General features: G+C 41.7%; 1 protein-coding gene and 1 long non-coding RNA gene across 4 annotated transcripts in view; one reads left to right on the forward strand and one right to left on the reverse strand.

The window, feature by feature from the left end:
• The window catches only part of ankfn1 (ankyrin repeat and fibronectin type III domain containing 1), a 100476-nt gene that overhangs the window by 20623 nt on the left and 59762 nt on the right, over positions 1-20091 (forward strand). For all 3 annotated transcript variants that reach the window (XM_044102239.1, XM_044102240.1, XM_044102241.1), the window contains exons 2-6: positions 341-468; positions 544-783; positions 4420-4643; positions 10009-10265; positions 19920-19957. In XM_044102239.1, the coding sequence (XP_043958174.1) occupies positions 341-468; positions 544-783; positions 4420-4643; positions 10009-10265; positions 19920-19957 (887 nt within the window). The remainder of the gene's footprint in view (positions 1-340; positions 469-543; positions 784-4419; positions 4644-10008; positions 10266-19919; positions 19958-20091) is intronic.
• Positions 332-6239, reverse strand: LOC122823038. The gene is made up of 2 exons (XR_006369273.1): positions 5207-6239; positions 332-753 (listed from the first exon to the last, which is right to left on the reverse strand). It is a non-coding gene; the product is annotated as an uncharacterized LOC122823038 (long non-coding RNA).

The following is a 20091-nucleotide window of genomic DNA, read 5'->3' on the forward strand; positions in this document are numbered from 1 at the left end:
GACAGTAGAAAGTTTTAAGTCACGTAGGTTGTCCTGTGTTTTTGTGCATCGCAATGTTTCCAGCCACTTCTCTAATACATAATGACTGGTGCAAAGAAGCACTGAATGGCACATTAAAAAAAACAAAAGAACATATTTATTAATGGCTAACATTCTGCAGGAAACAGTCTCAATCTATCTGTAAATTTGACACATACTGATACAAACCTCAACATATTTGCCTTACCACATTAAATATATGGAAACGGTCAGTGTGGGAATTCTGTTGCTACTCAGTTTTTCTTTTAGATTTGTGGGAATCAAGTCGGCCAGTTAGATCCCTTTTTTTTCCCCCCCACAGAAATGGCTGAAGATGTCTGTGGATTCTGAGAACTCCTGTGTTCTGCTGTCGTCCCGAGAATCCAGGACCTCCTGCATCTTCCAGACTGCGGACGAGACGGATGAAATCCCAGGAGTGGGAGAGGAGAGGTAAGAGCTGTGAACGGGGTGGAAGTGGGGCGTTAAAACAAGACCCTGTGATGGTCTGCCTGTGTCCTCCTGCAGCGTCCTGGAGATGCTGAGTTATTCCAAGTACTCGGACCTGGAGACATGGCTGTGCATGCCGTCCTCCCTGCTGCTGTCCAGGCCTCTGGACGGCACCCAAACCTCCTCTTCCTGCTCCACCCTGTCGTCCTCGCATGCGTCCAACCACTCCTCCAACTCGCCGACTATGTCCTCGTCGTCGTCGGCGGCCTCCATCTCCCGGCGCTCCATCTGCAGCGAGCCGGGAGAAACCCTGCTCAGGTAAATCATCACTTTTAAAGTCCAAATGAGTGGATTTGATTTAGAATTTCAACTAAATGAGTCAGAAACCTGGAAGTGATTGAAATTTGTTTCACATAAAAAATGAAAAAATAATATATATATATATACATATATATATATTTATATTAATGTATTTTATACATTTTAATACATATCTTATGTAGTTTCTACATTGATATGTTCTCGTTTGGTTTCCTTAGATCATACGTCTTCCCAAATGACAAAGAAAAAAAGAAAAATAAGATTAAATTCACAATGTTTTATTGGAATAAACTTATATGATGGAATACGCAGATTTAGAAAACTTTTAGAAAAATCCAAATATTTTGGCATCACTTGGCAGAATTTCATGTAGGTGAATTTTTTTAGGCACTTCTTCTCAAATGGAAAATGGACGTAGACGTGCTTCGACAAATTTGAGATGCCGTTTGGTGTTCTTTCTAGTCGGCAGCAGTTTTAGCCTTGGAACTTATGGATGCCATTTCGTTGATGTCTGATTGTTGAACCAAAGACGACAAACTTAACCTGGCCATGCGAGGCCTGTCGCATTTATTCCGGCTTCTTTGCCAACGTTGTGCATGAGTCGTCAATGCACTGCAGTAATCTTTGGGCAGTTCACAAATCTATGAGTGTTTAAGTCACTTAATCCTGTTCATGCAGAACTTATGATGCGGATGCGAAAAGGGCCTAAAGAGTCTTGATTTCTCTCCTGTTCTTGAATTTCTTTGGAAATGTTCAGCCTACTTCATGTTGACAGGAAGGCTCTGCCACAGACGTTTCTCGGTTCTACTAGCTTGGCAGTGATCAGAGTTTGGTGTGGCTTGTGAAAACAACCCTAAAAATGCGGTCAATCACAGTTAATTAGAGATTTAACATGGAAGGCTGTTACTTTTTCACACACGGCGAGGGGAAGAACTGGTTTCTTCCCCTTATAAATGAAATCATCATTTTCAAAACTGCTCTTTATATTTATGTACAGTTATGTATGTACATGTCTGAGTGGTCTCACTATGAAAGCTTGCAGAGGGCTTTAATGTCGTTTTCTTCTGGCCCTCTGTTGGCTTTAACAATGGCCTAAAGAGTGAAGTGTCTTCACTCTGGGAATATTCGTTTTCCTGAGGATCTGCTGTTTCCCGGCGTAATGACTCACTCCTGACCAGAATAAATCCTCACGCCAAACAATTATGCAGCTCTGCAGGAGACTGATGTCAGGGAATTAAACCAAAACCTGCTGAAAACCAGACGGATGACTAATAAGTTTTGCATAAAGAGGGAACTCGCTCGGGAGCAACTCTCCGGGTCTAAACAGTTTCCCAGTAAATAACCACATAATGAAGCAAACAGCTTTGGGAATCTTTAACTCCCTGCAGAATTTTTTTTATTTTTTATTTTTTGATTGCGCTCCTGTTCTTCCATCTCATTTTAATGATACGAAAGTTTACTGTTGTTCATAATCTAAAATACTAATCTGCTCTCGGTTACATAACTCCCTCAATTACATTGGTCGGTCAAATGTCAGCCAGTCCAACGTCTCTCCCACCCCCACCCCCTTCTACACCTTCCCCCCTCCTCTTCCTCGTTCCATGCTGGAAAATGTTAGAAACAATTAAAAACGAAAGAGACTGTTTTCTAGTGTCACGTCTCATCATATGAAATATAACGGGAACTGTGAGCTGAGAGGAACGTTCCTCGGGCAGAACCTCAGCCCAATCCCCGGCAGAGACAACAGGTTCTGATAGCAGCGGTGCAGTCGTGCCAGAACAAACAGAACATTGCCAGAACATTGTTCCTCAGCGCTCCGCGCTCATAACGAACCTGTCTGGCTCCATGGTGACGGCCGTCACAAGCGGCAGAGATAAGCTGCGCGGCGGAAGGGTGCCCGAGGGGAAAACACCGGTGTTTATAGATGCAGAGGAAATGGAGTATGAGGAAGTTTTGGTCATTAGCCACATGCTGAAGTTGAGCTGGAGGAGGTTTTCGGACAGATCTGACACACGAGTCTGGAATGTGCTTTAGATGGTCCGCAAAATAACACATATTTTGTTGGGAGTTACTCATTCTGATCGTTTTCATTCAAGCTGCAGTGGAGTGCTTTCGAGCATGAATGACATATTTAAGGTCAGATTCTTTTCACTTGAGGCCATGTTGGTTTGTGCAGGATTTTCTCCCAATAAATCCTCATCAGAGAAGCAGGTTTTGTTTTTATGTTTTAATTTTTAAAAAAAAATTTTTTTTGCATTTATTCTGGTTATTTTCTTTGGAAAGTAAATCAGTTCTCCGTAACTTCACAGTTACAAAGCATTACAGTTACTAAACCTTTCTGCCAAAATAAATAAATAAATAAATTCTCCTTATGTTCGTTTTGGATCATTTATGGCAAAACTGTAAGTGCAAAAATGTTTTAAAGTATCCAATTTGTATACCGGTACTTGTACTTAATAATTTGACAAGATGGAACTGCTGTTTTGGATTTGTGAAAGCCTGGAAAAAGAAATCTACAAATACAAAACTCCTAGAAGATTGCCCTCCAAATTGCTTTGTGCCAAAATTCTTCCATGTGAAACATTTAATAGTGACAAAACTGTAGAAACCAAACCAATCCGAATCCAATCCTCTTTAATCTCACTGCATCAGCCTTCAACTTTCCATTCATTAAAGCCTCGCCACATAAACTCTGATATCTGAAGCACTTGATTCTCGATTTCCTTGATTAACAGACCCACGCACACACAGGCAGTGAGGTAAGGTAACACCACTGCTTGGCACTGAATACCTGAGAGCAGCAGCGTTTCTTCAGTCCTCTGTTAGTTCTGCTTCATTAGGGATCCATACAAAGCCTTTCTTCACCCGCAAAAGTTTGATTCGAGTCTCAGACAACACTCAGTGGTCCCCAGCTGGTTGCGACTGTTCTAATGGCGGACGTATACGTACGCGCCGCTGATGGACTCAGTCAGAGATGCTGAGTTGGACTGAGCTGCTGGATTTTATACTCGGGAGGAAAAATAAAAGGAGGCAGCGGGTGAGGGGATCATGGAGGAGTCGCAGCTACGTCGTTTCCGAGGACAGGTGAAAGCTGGAAATCTTGTTTAAAACGGGGATTTGTTGTCCTGAAAAGGTTTGACATAAACATTAAGTTGGCTCACTAGTATTACGGGTTGATTCTTGCACTGTTTTAACGTTTCTGCACCGTCTTTGAATTCCTCAAAAGAAACTGCTGACCTGTTCTTCCTACAATCATCTTAAACTGTTGAGAGTTCTTCAGGTTAGGCTATCATCTTCTTTCTCAAATATGCATCTGGAATGAGTTTGGAATGTGCATTTCCACTGGACATCAGTGGTAAAAGATATGGTCCTGCTCTAAAATCCCCCGTTGGACTTCCTGCAGTAATTCTGCCATCCCAGAATTGAATGTTGGCTTTGCCAAGAGCAACCTCTTTCCATGATGCCCATAGTTTCAGAAAGCTTGGCTGCATGGAACTGGTTTGCCCAAGTGACTCAAAGTAGACATCAAGAGCAGTCAGTTAGCATTTTAGAAGTTATACCACAATGTTAACTCTTAGGTTAGTTTAGCTAGTTCTAGCCTCTAAGGAGTGAGTGTTTTTCTCTTCTCTGCAGGGCCTTGGAGAGAAGAGAATCGACTTTTCTCACACCTGCCTTGGGAAAGGAGGCGACATTCCTGTCTACGCCTCTCCTGCCCATCCTTTCCTCTACACCTGCTGCCGCTCCAGAGACTGGCTCACGGTCGGCAACAGGAGACTCCACCTCCTGCAGCGGCGTCAGCGTCAGGAAGCGGCGGCGGCTCGCTGCCAGCCCTGGAGGACTCCACTGGAACGCTGAAGGTCAGAATAGCAGGGCTCTCATCAAGTAGAGAGTCAGAGCATCGGTGAATGTCAACAGAAAGGACATCGCCAGTCAGGGATCTGTACTAGGAACACTTCTTTTTCCTTTACTTATTACTTGATCATTTGAACTTTGTCTTTTGCTCACAAATTTCACCTATTTTTTAGCTTTTAATCACATTTTTTTCATGTGAGAAAAGTTAAAAGGTCTTCAGAGTTCAGCAGATTTTGGGTTTCAAAAATAAGCAAAGATTTGTGTGAAAGGACTTCATACAGATCAGCCATTGCAGAGGCTGAGTTTAGTATGGTAAAATAAAAAGAATCGGAAGGACAAATAAATCAGTTTTACAAAATAAACAGAGAATATAAAAATATTAATGTTAAAAACATGACATCCAAATGAAGAAACCTTAAAAAAAAACTCTTCCCAGTGAAACAGAGAATCATTTCATTTTATCTTGACATCCAGCTCTGTCACTAGGATGAAGAGTTTTGACAAAAAAAATAATAAATTTATTGGATACAGGGTGACAACAAGTCGGTTTTGAGTCTAGCCCACCTACCCAGTGTTAATAATTCTCTTATACTCCATCAGAAGGTCTGGGAGTCTTCGTTGTTTGTTGAAAGAGAGAAGGAGAGGCGAGGCGTTGATACGATGCCGAAGACGGTTCAGGCTTTGGTGCTGGAGTCGCTGTGGCTGTTTACTCTGAGCGGTGCTTCACTTCCTGTGGGAGTCGCTCTGTTCTGTAGCTCCACCCTATTGGAGAATGATAACGAGCTTCCTGGGGAACCGATTAGAGCAGCTGTCCTCATTTCAGCTGAACGTCTTCCAGGTGTTTCTCTGACTCCAGATCTCTTCACTCTGCATTTAGATTGGCCAATGAACACCCAGTTCGAGAAGTTTCCATCCACTCATTGTCTGCAGGAAATGTCATGCTATTTAAGGGCTTTCACTGTTTGGTTTTTATAGTTCTTTTTAACAATACATTTCCAGCAGAGTTAAGGTCAGAGTTTTGGGAAAGCCCTTCCAGAAGCACACCCAAGTTTCAGTGCACCAGTACCGCTAGCACTAAAACAGCCAACGGTAGCAGCATATTGATTGCGGAGTGGGGGGTCTCCTTTTCTTTAACACTCAAAGTTCATGGCACCATTGAAATTGCAGAGAAACACCTCGCGGAATTCCTCTACATTTCAGTTTCCACCATCAGCAGATGCACAATGTCAACAGTTCCTGTCACGATTGAACAGAATTGCCAAACTGTTGAATAAAGCTTTACTGAGAGACCAAACTCAAGTTAGACTTTACATTGGAGAACACAGAGGTTACAGCTAGAAGCAGAAAGTACCAGGAGCTCTTTAGTGTTTCCAGAAGAGACAGAACTCACTCTCCAGTACTGACAAAGCTCATTGCCAGACGCCAATTATAAAGCATCTTTCTTTGTAGAAACCGCTCTAAAGGCTGCAGAGCAGTCCCTAGAACAGAACCAGTGTTCTTAATCGTCTTCCTAAGTTTTTTTTTAAGCTAAGATCTTCAACTTCTGGCTGTAGACACTGCAGGGCCTTAGATTTTGCAAGCGATACGGTCAAATCTGTTGATCTTGTATTCCCTAATGTACCTTACCTTTCGTTTATGATGCAAAGAAGATTAGTTTATGCTTTTTTCAGTTTTATTTCTTCCAGTGGTCACTCACTCTGACGTGCTCCCTTATTAAAATAGTTTTGTTGGGGATGTTGCCTAACTTCTGACCACCAGATGGTGCTGTGTCTCTATCTAAAAGTTCTGGACAGGGGAAGCTTGGATTTAGTTATTTAGGATGGCTCAAGAGATGACACTGTCATCTTTGATAGAGTTAGCTTTGGGATCTCTGAAATTTTCTGCTGCCAACTTACACAGAGCCGAGATGAACTCAGACTGTGCAAGACAGACTGAACCAACATTACGTCTCTGCTCTTTTGTGCAGGCTCTTAAGCTCCATTGAACTTTAATAAAGTGACTCCGCAGGTTTTCCAGTGAGATTAGGAGATTTTTTTTTAGTCTCAGGAGTTTGCCTACCATGGTTACACAGAGTGAATGCAAACAATATAACAGTAGACCTGAGGCTTTCAGCAGGAATGAAGGGGAGATGGAGCGTTCTTCAGAAAAGAAACCTGTCACACAGCAAGGTAAAATCAGTCACCTCAGATGGAACAAACATGTTTATCTTTAGAGTTTGCAGTTTAAATCTATATATATAAAAAAAAGAAAATTTAAATGGCGGGACCTGAAGCGGATTTATTTTTGCGTTTTCAAATTCCGTACGAATCAGAACAACAATCAGGACTTTTACTCAAACGTTTAACACTTTTTTTAAAAACTGTGATTCTTCCGGATGGGTTGGTGTTTCTAAAGCTATTACTTCTCTCTTCAGCCTGTAACAAGCGTCACACGTTTTTACCAATGTGATAAAAAACTCCTGATGTGTTTCAGTGATGCGATCCGTGTGTTTGTCAGGCAGATTTCCTCCTCATCAAACATTCATAGCTCTAACTCTGCTGTATTGCCAGCAGCAGCTGTGCATCTCTGGCTTCACCGGGAGCCGCATGACACACATGTTCAGAATCCTCCTGTTGCATCATGGGAGGTGGTTTGCTTTGAGGGTGAGATACTCCAAACCTTTTTCTTCTAAAATATTCAGATAGAGAAATACTGGAAGGTTTCATTCAAAAAGATTTTTGTCTTTTCAGAAAAAAAATAAATAAATAAGTTTTTGGTGAGGTTTGGTGCTTCGATCCACACGTTCAGTGCTTAACAGAGCTCTGTGGCTCCACCTGGTGGTTGTTGGCTGCCAATGCTTTGAGACGTTTTTTGTTAAATTATTTTTTAATTGGGGTTTCTAAGGTTTACAGAAGATCATATACTGGTGCATCTCAATAAATTAAAATATAATTGAAGTTCATCAACTTTTTTAACTGAATAAGGTATAAATGCATTACATACTATACAAGGAAAATTACACATGGACTGTGTTCAAGTCCTTATGTCTGAAACTCAATTTCTTTGAAAATTAGAATGTACTTTCAATACCTGAATGGAGTTGATTGTTTTCAAAGTGTCATTTCAATCTGGGAAGACTGGTGAAGATTGACTGATCATAACCAATCTCTTCCCTGGATAACAGAAGAAGTTGCTCCTGTAAGACATTTCGATTTCTTGTTTTATCCCTGACAGTATTCTTTGGTTGATTCGGAAGGAAGTCCGCTCAGTTTAAAGAGAAACAAGTTCACAAACGTACTGGATCAGAATTCTTTAATATTGGCACCATGTGGGATTTCCAGTAGCTTTTCTTTCTCCAAATACCCCCCAACTAGTCAGGAGGACCTAACCAGGTTGCTAATAATTCCTGTACTTTCTGAAAAATTCCTCTCTGTCTTTGTTGTCCTTCGCTTCCAAAAGTCATTGCTTCACTCACCCCATGCAGTGGTCTCACCAATGCATCAGGCTTCGCAGTGGTGACGCTACTGTAGCGCCCTCAACTGGACCCTCTTGGATGTTGTAAAACTTTCTTCTCTGAGTTTCAGCCTCTCCGCTCTCAGAACATCTCCCGGCGGCATCTTGGCTCAAAGCGATGACTTGACTAAGTGGGTAACCGTTGCTAACAGAACTTTACAAAGTAAGGTCACGGTTTCCTGTGCACTAATAAAGGTGTTTCTCTGATCAATGGTGGCATAGAAGGACCTGAACTAAACGGAAAAGCTCTGGATTTACCGCTCCACATCTGTTGTATCCCTCATGGGTTAAGCACCCTGAAATGAGCTTGCTCTGCAGGGCGACTAGGCTCTGCTTTAGAGATGAGGAGAGGATCTTTGACGTCCAGGGAAAGCTCGGAGGAAAGCTGCTGTTTCTCTGAATTGACAGGATTCAGTTATGGAGGTTCCGATCCAGATGCCTCCTTTTACTGGTCCAGAACCCTTCCTTACATCCTGCAAGAATCTGGGGTTTTCCTAGAAAGGAGATACTGAAAAGCTTTTATTGCGTTTCATCTGATTATTGAAGCTGATGAAACTTGGAACTATGGCTCAGCTTCGTATTAATTAGTTATTAAATGTTTTTCAAGACAATTAAGGCAATTGTAGAGTCACTTAATCTTTCTTTTTTTATTTGTTTCATATAAATCCACTTTAATCGTTTTGTGTTACATATCTCCACCTCTTTACAGATTTACACATTCTTGGCCTTTTCTTGCAACACAGAATGTTTCTTAAATTTTGCATCTTCTCATACAACAGCACTAGTAATAATAAAGTACTCCTTCCTCTCCCTCAGAATAGTGGCAAATAAAAAGAGACATTTTTCACATCACATTTAGTAGACCTGTGAGAAGCCAACTGTCTGAAACACCATTTTATTAAATGCAGAGTCGAGTCGATGTGACTTCCCCCAGCACCTTTCAGCAACAAGGAAGTTCAAAGTGCTCATATTTTGTTGCATTTCCCTCAAAGCGAATGAGTTTGTGTCCGCAAATGTGAATTTGACCTGGATCGGCTCCATCCAGAACAAATATAGGGAGCTTCCTTTTGTTTAGCCTCTCACCATCATCATGCAGCTTTAATGCAGCAGCATCAGGTAGTCGGCTGCCGCGCACGACATCGCCTGAGCCGCGCACGTGCGTGTGCAACTCACATGCACGCATGCATGAGTTGAAACATAAAACCTCCTGAAGCAGGACGACGTGCTGGAGCTCCCGGCCCACTTGGACCTCCCTGCCTCGTTTTATTTTCTTTTGAACTGTACCGACATTTCTTACATGACTGACATGTAAGAAATGTTGTGGTTGACATTTCACCTGAGCTTCTGCAAGCTAATTTGGTTCTGCGTTGTGTTTTGATTGCAGTACTGATTGACAATAAAGGTGATCTTGAATTTTAAATCTTAATTTGACACTGCTCAGATGCATTTTTTCTCATTTCCACCTAAAAACCTTTTGAGTTTCATCTGACAGCTAAATCCACCAGCTGAATTTGTCTTATTGTAACATTCTGATAGAAAAAAATAGATTTTCTTTTTATTATTATTTGAAGATAATTGAATCTATCTGTTATGAGTGAATATGTAACATACGCTGCATATTTATGTCATTATTACAATTCAAAGTATGCATGAGTCATGTTAACATGACTCATGTCTTGTTTGTTTGAGCAGTCTATCTGCTCTGAACACTAAAATGATCTCAGTTTATCATTTCAACATATTACTCTAATGAAATACAAAAACACTCTGTGTATGCGTGTGTGTGTGTGTGCGTGTGCGTGTGTGTGTGTGTGTGTGTGTGCGTGTGTAGTTGTGGTGTAAAGTAACCGCCGGTCGTCTCTGGTTTCTATCCTCCAGGTTCTGTGCAGCGCGACTTCTGGTCATCCGATCCTCCTTCTGGATCGGCAGCAGGTGGAGCCAGAGGAGCCAGGCCGAGTGGGAGGAGCCTCCCCCTGGGTCAGACGGACAGGGTGACACCTGTTTGGGCGGCAGGTGAGCGGGTAGCTCTGAGGAAGACTTTCTCGGCCGATGATCAGCTGCTGAGGCCAGCGGGCGGAGAACGGAAGCTGCTGAACCGCTTGGAGAGAGGCCGAAAGAAGCTGCGCAGCATCCATGTGAGTCTCCGAGCTTAGGTTTTGATCTCATTCTGGAAATATTCATCAGGGGTTCTACTTTTTTTTTTTTTTTTAGCAGTTTCTTCTGATTTTGAATTATTTAATGCTTTTATTTTGAAAATATTCATAAGTGTTTCTGCTGTTATTCTACCACTTTCTTATATATTGTAAAAAATATTAATAATCATCATCATCAGTATTCTTATTCTGAAATTATTCACCAGAATTTTCTCATACGCCCAAAGTATCAATGTTTGCCTTTTCTTTTTGGGTTTTTTTTCCAAAAAATATTTAAGATTTTGCTTTTATTTTGAAAACATTCAGTAGAGTTTCTGCTTTTACTCTCGAAACATTCACCGTACTTTTTACTTTTATTCTGAAAACGCTTACCATAACTTCTGCTCCTATTCAGAATAAGCTTAAGTTGATCTTTTAGCTACAGTTGTGAGGCAGTCTCTATTCTAGTGTAAAAATCTAATCTGAGAAAATTCTGCCGTCAGAGGGAAAGTTGTGTTTGATCTGCTCATCTTTTTTTTTTTTTTTTTTTTATCAGATAAGTGTCGTTTTGTGCTGAAAATCTATTTCACTAACTAACACAGTGGTTGCAAAATCAGACTTGCGACGCAAAATGAGGATTTTCTTTTTGAGCCCGGCTGTTCTCTGAAAGTTTCATTGGTTTATGACACCAAAGGAATTAAAAAAAACATAGCCTTTTCTGAGCTTTGCAAAGGAAGAAACATTGTCAGTTTTGCATAATACTGGGAATATTCATCAGGGGTTTCACCTTTTAAATTAATTCTTTAAAAAAAATCAAATCACCTCATTTGATAATTGTTTATCTGTTGTGTTTTTTGGGCAGTATCTTTTTCTTATTACAGTTAGATCTCTCTTATTTTCCCATCAACCTTTATGTGTTGAACCATCTGCTGCAAACCCATTAGTTTCTCCACAGCTTCTTCTTCCTCTATAGTGAAGAAGCACTGAGAAGAATAAAGTTATTTCCCTACTTAATTGGTTTTTCACAAAAAAAGGTTGCAGCTTCCTGGCGTCTTCGGGCTCTCTATCCCGTCGAAGCTTTTATTGTGAAAAGTCCGCAGGAAGTTTGGAATTACTCTGAAACAATTGGCTCCACAGACGGAGCGGTGGAGTCGGAGGTGCTGGCGGTCCCAGCAGTTGGATCGCTTTAGTCTGGTGGTTGTCCTCAGCAGCTGTTTTTCGGCTGACTCCGCTGAGCGCCGGCTCCCGTTGTCAGGACGTGACATCGTTTTGTTTGTTTGCAGATATAACCCCTCTCTAAGCTGAACCTGGTGAACCTCTCCAGTTACACATTCTCCAGTGACTCAACCAGCCTTCTGGTCTCTGGAGAGACACTTCCCCGCCCCCCTGTCCTTTTTTAATTATTTTAAGCTGTTTTGAGCCAAACTGAGCCACAATATATCATATCAGAAACTTTCCAAAAAACAAAAAGGTGACGACCACCAGTTTCCCCGGGCGGTGATCTACATGTATATGACCAGAAATCCTGATCAAACTTTACAGCCGATGAAACATGTCCATCTCCTTTTTTTCACCACTTGAATCAGGAAGTATCGTTAGCTCCTCATCCATCCTGCTCGTCGCGAACAACACACATTTTCATAAGTTAGCTAGATTCTGTGTGAAAACACATGGGGAAAAAAGTTTACATCACTCGTCATGGACACAAGTGTTTTTCTGTTTTAATCATTTATTGGAGCCATTCTTTCCCAGATCAGATGATCTTCTAATTTCGTCGCTCATTAATACAAATAATGACTCAGCCAATCATGCGGCAGCAACTCAATACATTTGAAAACAAAAAAAAACCCCAAAAAAACAAATAGTCGTACATTAGCAAGGTGAGGCTATTAAGGTGGCCCGTGTATAACTGCAATGATTTAAACAAGAGAACTGGATTCCTCAGTTGGATTTGAGCGTGGATGTTCTTCCACAATAGTCCGGCTCTGTGAACCTGATCACCTCCTGAGGTTACAGCATCTGTTGCCATGGTGATACGGGCAGATGACAGGTGAAGCTGAAGACACCCCTGCTGACTCAGTGGAGGCGTCTGTGTGTAACTGATGCTTTCACCCCAGCTTTCTAACTTCTCCTGGCATTAGCAGGTCGGCAATAGGCTGATCAGGTGATCTTAACTATAATATTACATCATTTTATTTCACTGTTATCAGCAGCATGCCTTTAATTTTTCTTCAGCTGGCAGATATTTACATCAGAAGATGAGGAAATACATATACAGTAAATTGGAAGTACAATCTAAGAATAGCTTGAACATTTAGATTTTTTATTTTGAAAAAATGCCTTAAACCTTCCCTACAGCTCTGAGGATAGGTTTAGCTAGCTGCTAGGCAGGTCAGTGCATGTAAAAGCTTAAATGCTGTTCCAGTGACTACCAACAGGAGGCACTGTCCCTCCATCTCTGTTTCTCAAAGAGCTCACTGACCGATCCTCTCCAACTCCGCGTGCAGCAAGCAGACCCGCTGAGCTCCTTTCATTATGAAGAATCGGACGGAGAGACTTCTGGGTATAGCGCGCCACCTGTCAGGTGTAATCCTTCCTGAATCGGCAATGTCTGGTGTTCTTTATCGTTTTTTAAAAAAAAGATGCTGCGACCCAGCAGGTCCTGAGCTGCGTTGCCATACGGCCCAGATGTTGAACTCCGCAAAACTCTGGGAGGTCCGCTGCTCCGCGGTGAACCGTTATGTTTTAAATATCAGAAAATGCTGGAAATGTCTACAAATGTCCAGAACCCCTCTGAGAATCCAGATGAGGCGGAAACAGGACTGTAATTTTCCGCGGCGAGCGGAAACCAAATTGCTTTTTCTGTACAAATGGAGATTGGAAAAAAAAAAGGCCTTGCTTTTAATGTCAGACTGAATAAAAAATAGATTTTAATTTTACATAAGTGCTATTTCAAATCATCCTGAACTGTTATTTCCCTTCCGGAGTGTGGTTGCCACTGATTGACATAAATTGTTGCCGGATTTAAAGGTTAATGGAAATACCTTTGCTGGAAATATACGGTGCTTTGAGGCAAAAAGATGAAATAATTGAAAGGCTTTTCTTTCTCTTTGCTACGACAGGTTTTGCTTTGTGTTCAGAAATAGTTTCAGTCCAGAGAAGGACAGATAAGACTACACACAAGTGAAACTGGATGGAATAATAAAATGTTGGTTGGATCGTTTTACAAAGGCAATGAAAGCATAATTCAAATGACGATTAAAACATTTTATCTAACCCAAACTATTTGTGCTTTCTCACAAAAAAACATCTCTAAGCCTCCAACATCTCCAGGATTTCCAAACTTGCATTAGGTTCCTGCCTTCCCTTTAGTCTTGTCCTCTAGTTTCAAGTATAGCCCGACCATTGTCTTCCTATGCAACTCAGTTTGATTCTTGTCTCTCTTCACTGCTCCGACTGGGTTTTCTCCCACCAAAGTGGGTTTCTCTGATAGAAATTCAACAGCACCAGCCAGCGAACAGAGGACGTTGAGAACGACGACGTCTGCTGTAGAATTGCAGCCTGCCTGTAGTTTCAGCAGTGGCAGCGGAGGAAATGAACAAAGCTGTTCAGTCCGTGTCGGCCACGCTTCCAAATATTCAACATTAACAACCGTCTTGATCAGTTTGGCACGTCTCTCTTCGCAGTGGAGGATAGTTGTTTACAGCGCAGGAAATTCCCGGTAAGCTTCATAGTGTTGAGCTGGTACGTTGCATACGTCATGGCCAAACGTTGGTGGCTGGGTAAAATTTTAAACTTCAACAGATTCGACACCCCCAACAAGCAATCGTTTCTCAATAGCCGAGGATCCAGACCCTCTTGTACGAAGCAAAGCGAAACACAAAGGGAAATTTAGACATTCTTCTCTTCCAGAACCTCCTAGTGGATCACAAGGTTCATAGGTCAAATGGGGTGGTCCCAACTGGAAGACGATGATGTTCCTCTCCATATGTGTAATCTCGTTCTATCTGTCAGGATTCTTATCTCAGGACCCCAGTTGAGGTTTGGAAACATTGTTGCACCTGTTCTTATTTGAAAGTATTATCAGCCTCAGATTGAGTCTGATAATATTACCTCTGGGTAACACTATCAGCGACCAGGTGGTTGTATTTCCGGTTGAGTCCACAGTTATTACAGCTGTGGAGCATGAGGGCACCCAAACAAAATCTATAGTGAAGGTTTGACTTCACAGAGACTGATGCTGCAAAACGCTGAACACTAGATCCATAGTCACCCAGTTGCATTTTCGGGTGCTGATCCAGAGATCGGGAGACTACTTGGGGTTAAGTGCCTTACCCAGGGACAAATCGACATGTCTTGCAACTTCCAGATTGCAAGACGACTACCCGATAAGCCACAGGGCAACGGTATTGCACCACTACAGGCAATCTCTTTTGCGAATATTGAAAAATGACGTGCAAAATAAACGTAACTTGTAGCCCCAGGTGTGGTTTTGGAAGCGTTATCCTGTTCAATAAAGGAACTCTCTTCAGTGTTAATCCATTCACTCTGTGACAATTTTTCTGCTCCTCGGGGTAGTCTACCTGGTTATTGGGCTGTTTATTTCCCTGTCTGTCCTCTGACAGACTGGATTATCATAATCCATCATAAAACTCTGTGAGACTCACCTTATTGGAAAAAAAAAAAAATCTTCTTTTTTTCTTTTTTAAGTCTGTCAAAGAGACATTTTTGGCCTTGTTGTGGAACTCTGTCCGTGTCTCAATGAGTCTCCAGACATCCGCCATGGGGAACACTGTTCTGAAGCCTGCAACTTATCACCCATCCTACAATTAATTGGAGGGAAACTCCAAACTGAGTAACAGAACTGAACATTTCCTCAGGATTAACAACCAAGATGTCTGCAGTAGCTGGATTTTTAAAAAAAAAAGAAAGAAAAAAAGCAAACATGAAATCATTCTTGGTTCCCAGTTAAGGTACAGTTCAGGTTTCTAGTGCCTCTCCTGCAGGTGTGTTAGAGAGAATCGATGGGGCTGTGTCCCGCTTTGTCCGACTCCTGGGACGGCGTGGAAAGGAGTTAGTGTTCGCTGAATCCAAAGTGTTGAAGTCGGGCACAGGAGGGATTTGTGTTGGTGTTCTGTTTACTCATTTTCTCCGCCGGCTCGCCATCTCTCTGTACACACACACACACACTTACACAGTGGTGCATTAAGCAGTCTTCCTCCCACGGGGCTAATCACATCAGGGCACAAGTCAAGCAAGTCTTTCTGAACATCCATTAAGCTGCTTCTCTGCACCAAATCCTCCATGAATCACCCACCCATGAAATATTAGCTCCATAAATTCGGCCTGCCATCTTATTAAGCTTAATCCCTTAAAAAAAAAAAAACATGAAGCGAAGCAGATGATTGGTGCTTCCCCCCGCCTCCGCCGCCACCCTTCCACCTCAGGAGTGTGTGTCTGCATGATATGAGAAGGCTGGATAAACAAATGTGGAGCTGCTGCAGTTGCTCCTGACGTTTTACTGCTGCTACGACCAAGAGCCACAGACGGTTCCCAGCAGCTTCCTACTGTGAAGAGCTGCAAGCCAGACCAGGGGGGAGACTGACCGACTAGATCGACAGCCTCGTCTTTTTGCATTATGTGTGTAGCATTTGGTCAATTAAGGGACCTTTAAGTAGTAATGATGTACAACTTTTTGAAATTAAAATTAGAGATAAGATTAACACATATTATGCATATTGCTCTGGCAAGGTGACTTAGGGGGCGGGTCCACTGTCTGTTCTTCCATCTGATTGGTCTGTTCATTGTGCCTTAGTTCATCCATCCATCCATTTTCTATACACCCTTTGTCCCTAATGGGGTTGGGAGGGTTGCTGGTGCCTAGCCCCAGCTGCGTTCCGGGCGAGAGGCGGGGTTCACCCTGGACAGGTCGCCAGTCTGTCGCAGGGCTGCCTTAGTTCATTGTGAGCATTAATAAAAGTAGATGGAAAATCGGTTTCATTTGTAACACACCTAGAGTCACTTTAACTTCTGTGTGCTTTTCAGTCAGTGATTTCAGACTATGATTTATGCACTGTGGATGGTTGAATGGACGGATAACTTTTCTCAGATCTGTTTTGCTTGTTTGGAGTGTATTCTATTAATTCTAAACATGTCATCGAAAAAAAAAAAAAACCATGAAAGAAAAAAACCCCACTTGATCCAGTTTTATTTAACAACTACCAAGATCAATTGTACATATTCTGTGTCTTTTAATACTTCAAAGTGTAGCACGTCAGTAGCTGCATGTGCATCGAACCCAACGCAATTTCTTGGCAAATTTTCTCGAGTCTGATTCTAAAACCAATCCCAGCACAGCAACAACCCCGGTCATAATTTTAGATGTCGCGATGACCAGAGAGTTTGTTCTTGCCCTCCTTTTGACCGCAGTGCAGCTTCTGCTTCTCAACAGGCTTTCTTCTTATCTGGTAGAGCATTTTCTTTTTCTGTTGGTACTTTAGATGCATTTGTTTTTGGTCACGGGGTGACTCAGGGATCAGTGCTTGGTCCTTTTTTCTTTGATTTGTGTGCTTTCTCTATGATCTTTCTTCAGGCAGCTGACGGATAGTTTTACATAACTTCCTGTCTGCTGGAAACATTAACCTAGTAAATCACGTCTTAACTTACTTCAGTGGATGGGAAACAGGGGCTGTCCTGGCACCTTACAGAGTTGAAGGACAAAATAGAGATTTTTCCCTGACAACTTTCTAAGATGAAAATCCTTGAATTCACTATTTTTAAAAACAACAACGAAAAAAAACTGTCCTACAGTTTAATTTGAAATAACTGTATTTGGAGGAATGTAGAAGGAAGGAAAAACACAGGAAATAAAAATTCAAGAAATGTACCAGAAGCTTGTAAATTAAAAAGAGAGAACTTTAAAAGAAAAATGTCAGAACTTCAGAGGAAAATAAAGGGCATGAAAAACCAAAGATATTAGGTGAGCTTTTTCTTTATTAAAATAAAACATTACTGACATATTTGTTAAAAGATGAAATCAGCCTTTCTATTTATTTTTTTTTTGTTAGTCTAGTGTAAAACTCTAATCTTGTTAATGTCCAGTTTTCATTAGCATTATGCTAAAAATCATCATAATTATAAAAAAAGGGCTGAAAACACTGTAAATATTGTATTTAATGTGCTTTACTTTGTGAATTATGTCAGTGACATGATTTAACTTCTCAGTAATGTTCAAAAGTATTACACAGAACTCTAAATGTATTCATTTGGTTCCTTTTTTTGTGTGTGTGCCAGTTTTGTAAAAACAAGACACATACTTAATATATCTTCGAGTTTTAATTCGTCTTCCTTCCCAACTTTGAGCCTGGCTATTGGCCCGGTGCAGCCAGCCGGCCACAGATCCAGCATCCAGCTCTCAGAGGTGCCAGCGGCCAGAGCCAGGAGGCCCAGCTCAGCCTGGTCTGGCTGCAGCGTCCTGTTGCGCCAAACTGTGAATGCGGGCATTGCTGCGGTAATTAACCTGAGGAGAGGCCAAGGAGCCGCTACAGAGCGGGCTCTGACACGCCTCAGAATAACGCCTTGTTCAAATTAGCATAATGAAGTGAAGGGACGGCCTGGAGGGAGGGCAGGGTTTGGAGAGGAGAGGGTCAGGGGGAGACGTGGGGCTCAGCTGGCTGTGGTCGACCTGGATTCGTGTGTGTGTGTGAGAACAAGGTTACATCAGTTCAAATTAGCAGTAAACCTTGACAGGCAGGTTGACTTTCTGTGTTGACTGGAGAGTATTTATGGCGCTGAAGGAGGTTGTGTGAGATCGGACCGGAGTTGCTCCACTGAGGAGGTATTCTTCACCACTTTCATCCGTTTATTTTTTTAAAACCTGAAATACAAACGATGAACGAACTTGACTAAAAACACGACTGACAGCTCAGTTATGTACAATCAGAACTATTTGACCATAAAGTAATTATTTTAAGTGTTTCTAATAAAGATAGATTTATTTTTTTTTAATGAACAAAAACAAAAAATTACATCCTAACATGCAAATATCTCTGGCAAAATCTCTAGTTAGCTTAGTATAGAGGGGGGGAAAAAAAACTCTTTCTGAGCTGCAAGTTGAAGCAAATCAGGTTTTTAAATGTTGAACACAAACACCCCGGAACCTCCAGATCCCAGTCCCTGGCTGCTTTTTGCTGTAACCCAAACCAAATCCAGCTGGAGGTTTGGCAGGAAACCCTGAAAGTGGTTTGACTTCCAGTTAACCATGTGGACGGCGCTGCTGCTAACGGAGGCTAAAGATGGCACCGTTGCATAACTTCAGGACAGCGTCACGACTGAATGGAACTCAAGGCTTCAAACATATACAAGGACAGTGTGGCTGTGAGGAGAGTGATGTGCTGTTGAAGCGCTCATGTGGTCGATCAGATGAGGACAAAACAAAGTCGTCCGTCTTGGAAGTTGCAAAGTCGGGGTCTTCATTTTTTTCTGTTTTTCTTGTTTTTTTCTTGTGCAGTTTTCGTTTTCAACTGCAGATTCTTTCATCGCGTCGAACTCCAGCATATTTGCCATATTTCCAAAATTTAGAAAGAACAAGGAGCAATCTAAACCGAATACGTTCTTATGAAATATGAAATCTTAAATGTAAAAATAAAAAATAGAGAGAGTGACGCAAAAAAAAAGGAACCATTTGTTATAATAGCGCTGGCTCCCTCATGTTATTGCAACAACTGTGTTGTCTCTCTCACTCTGGATAGAATGAGCTGCAGTTTGTGCTCGTCCACACGCTCAGTTGAGCCAAAGAGTTTCTTTTCGAGGATCACAATAAATGCAGGCAGCGTTGAAATTCAGCCGTTTTCTCAGCGGTGCAGCAGGTTCGAGGCAGATTACTTTGTTCTCCTGGTCAACTCGGTGTTTGGTGGGTTAAGTGGTTAGAGAAGCGTGTGTGTGTGTGTGTGTTCTTACATTAAGTCTGCCTCTGCGAACAGACGTCCCTCTGTGGACACAACTGGCCCCCCGAGGGCCCAAGATGTCCCAGGAGACCTCTGGCTGCACCTTTACGACTCTGGTGGTTTAACAGCGCAGAGAAGCGCAGCTTGTTTTTAATCGTAGAAGAAAGTTCAAATGAATCTTTTTTTATTATTATTATTTAATTAATTTTGTTTCAGAGCAATCTGATTTATTAATGTGAATCCTTCTGAGTGGATCTTTGTGAGTTTTACACTCTGAAAGATGCAGAAGAAAGAATTATGGGAAAAACTCCAAAGCTTTTTCTGACTTTTGGGAAACCATTGGGCAGACTGTCAGGATATAAGTGGAACTCTTTGAACCATGTTTGTCCTGAATGACTGATTTTATGTAAAGTGTCCAGGAAAGTGCTTTAAAAGTCTGATGTCATTCCTTTCATTTCATGATTTTATCTGACATTTTTCATTGGGGGAAGATTTAAATTTGACTACAATGGCTCTTAAACATGAACCGTAGCGCTCCAAACTGTGAACTGCATACGTTGCTAAAATGAAATGCATGTAATTATTGGCTAAAACGGAAATAAACTGCTAAAAATGGCAGCTGTTTTCTTTTAATATGAAGCGGGTTATTAGCGCTGCCGCTTGACGTGATCCTGCACAGCGACTGATCATTTTCTTCCCGTTTTCTCCGCAGAGCCTGGGAACACCTGGCCGATACGACAGCAGAAAAAAGTGAGTCTCATCTCCTCCTATTTCTGACTCCGTTAGCATCACATTTCTACTCGGTTTTTTTTCATTTTCCCATTCAAAAAAAAAAAAAAAAACCTTCCCGAAGCCCTGAAGTAATATGTCCTGATTTAATAAAA

Source organism: Gambusia affinis, linkage group LG20, assembly GCF_019740435.1.
Source record: "Gambusia affinis linkage group LG20, SWU_Gaff_1.0, whole genome shotgun sequence".
In the NCBI taxonomy this organism is placed as follows: domain Eukaryota; kingdom Metazoa; phylum Chordata; class Actinopteri; order Cyprinodontiformes; family Poeciliidae; genus Gambusia; species Gambusia affinis.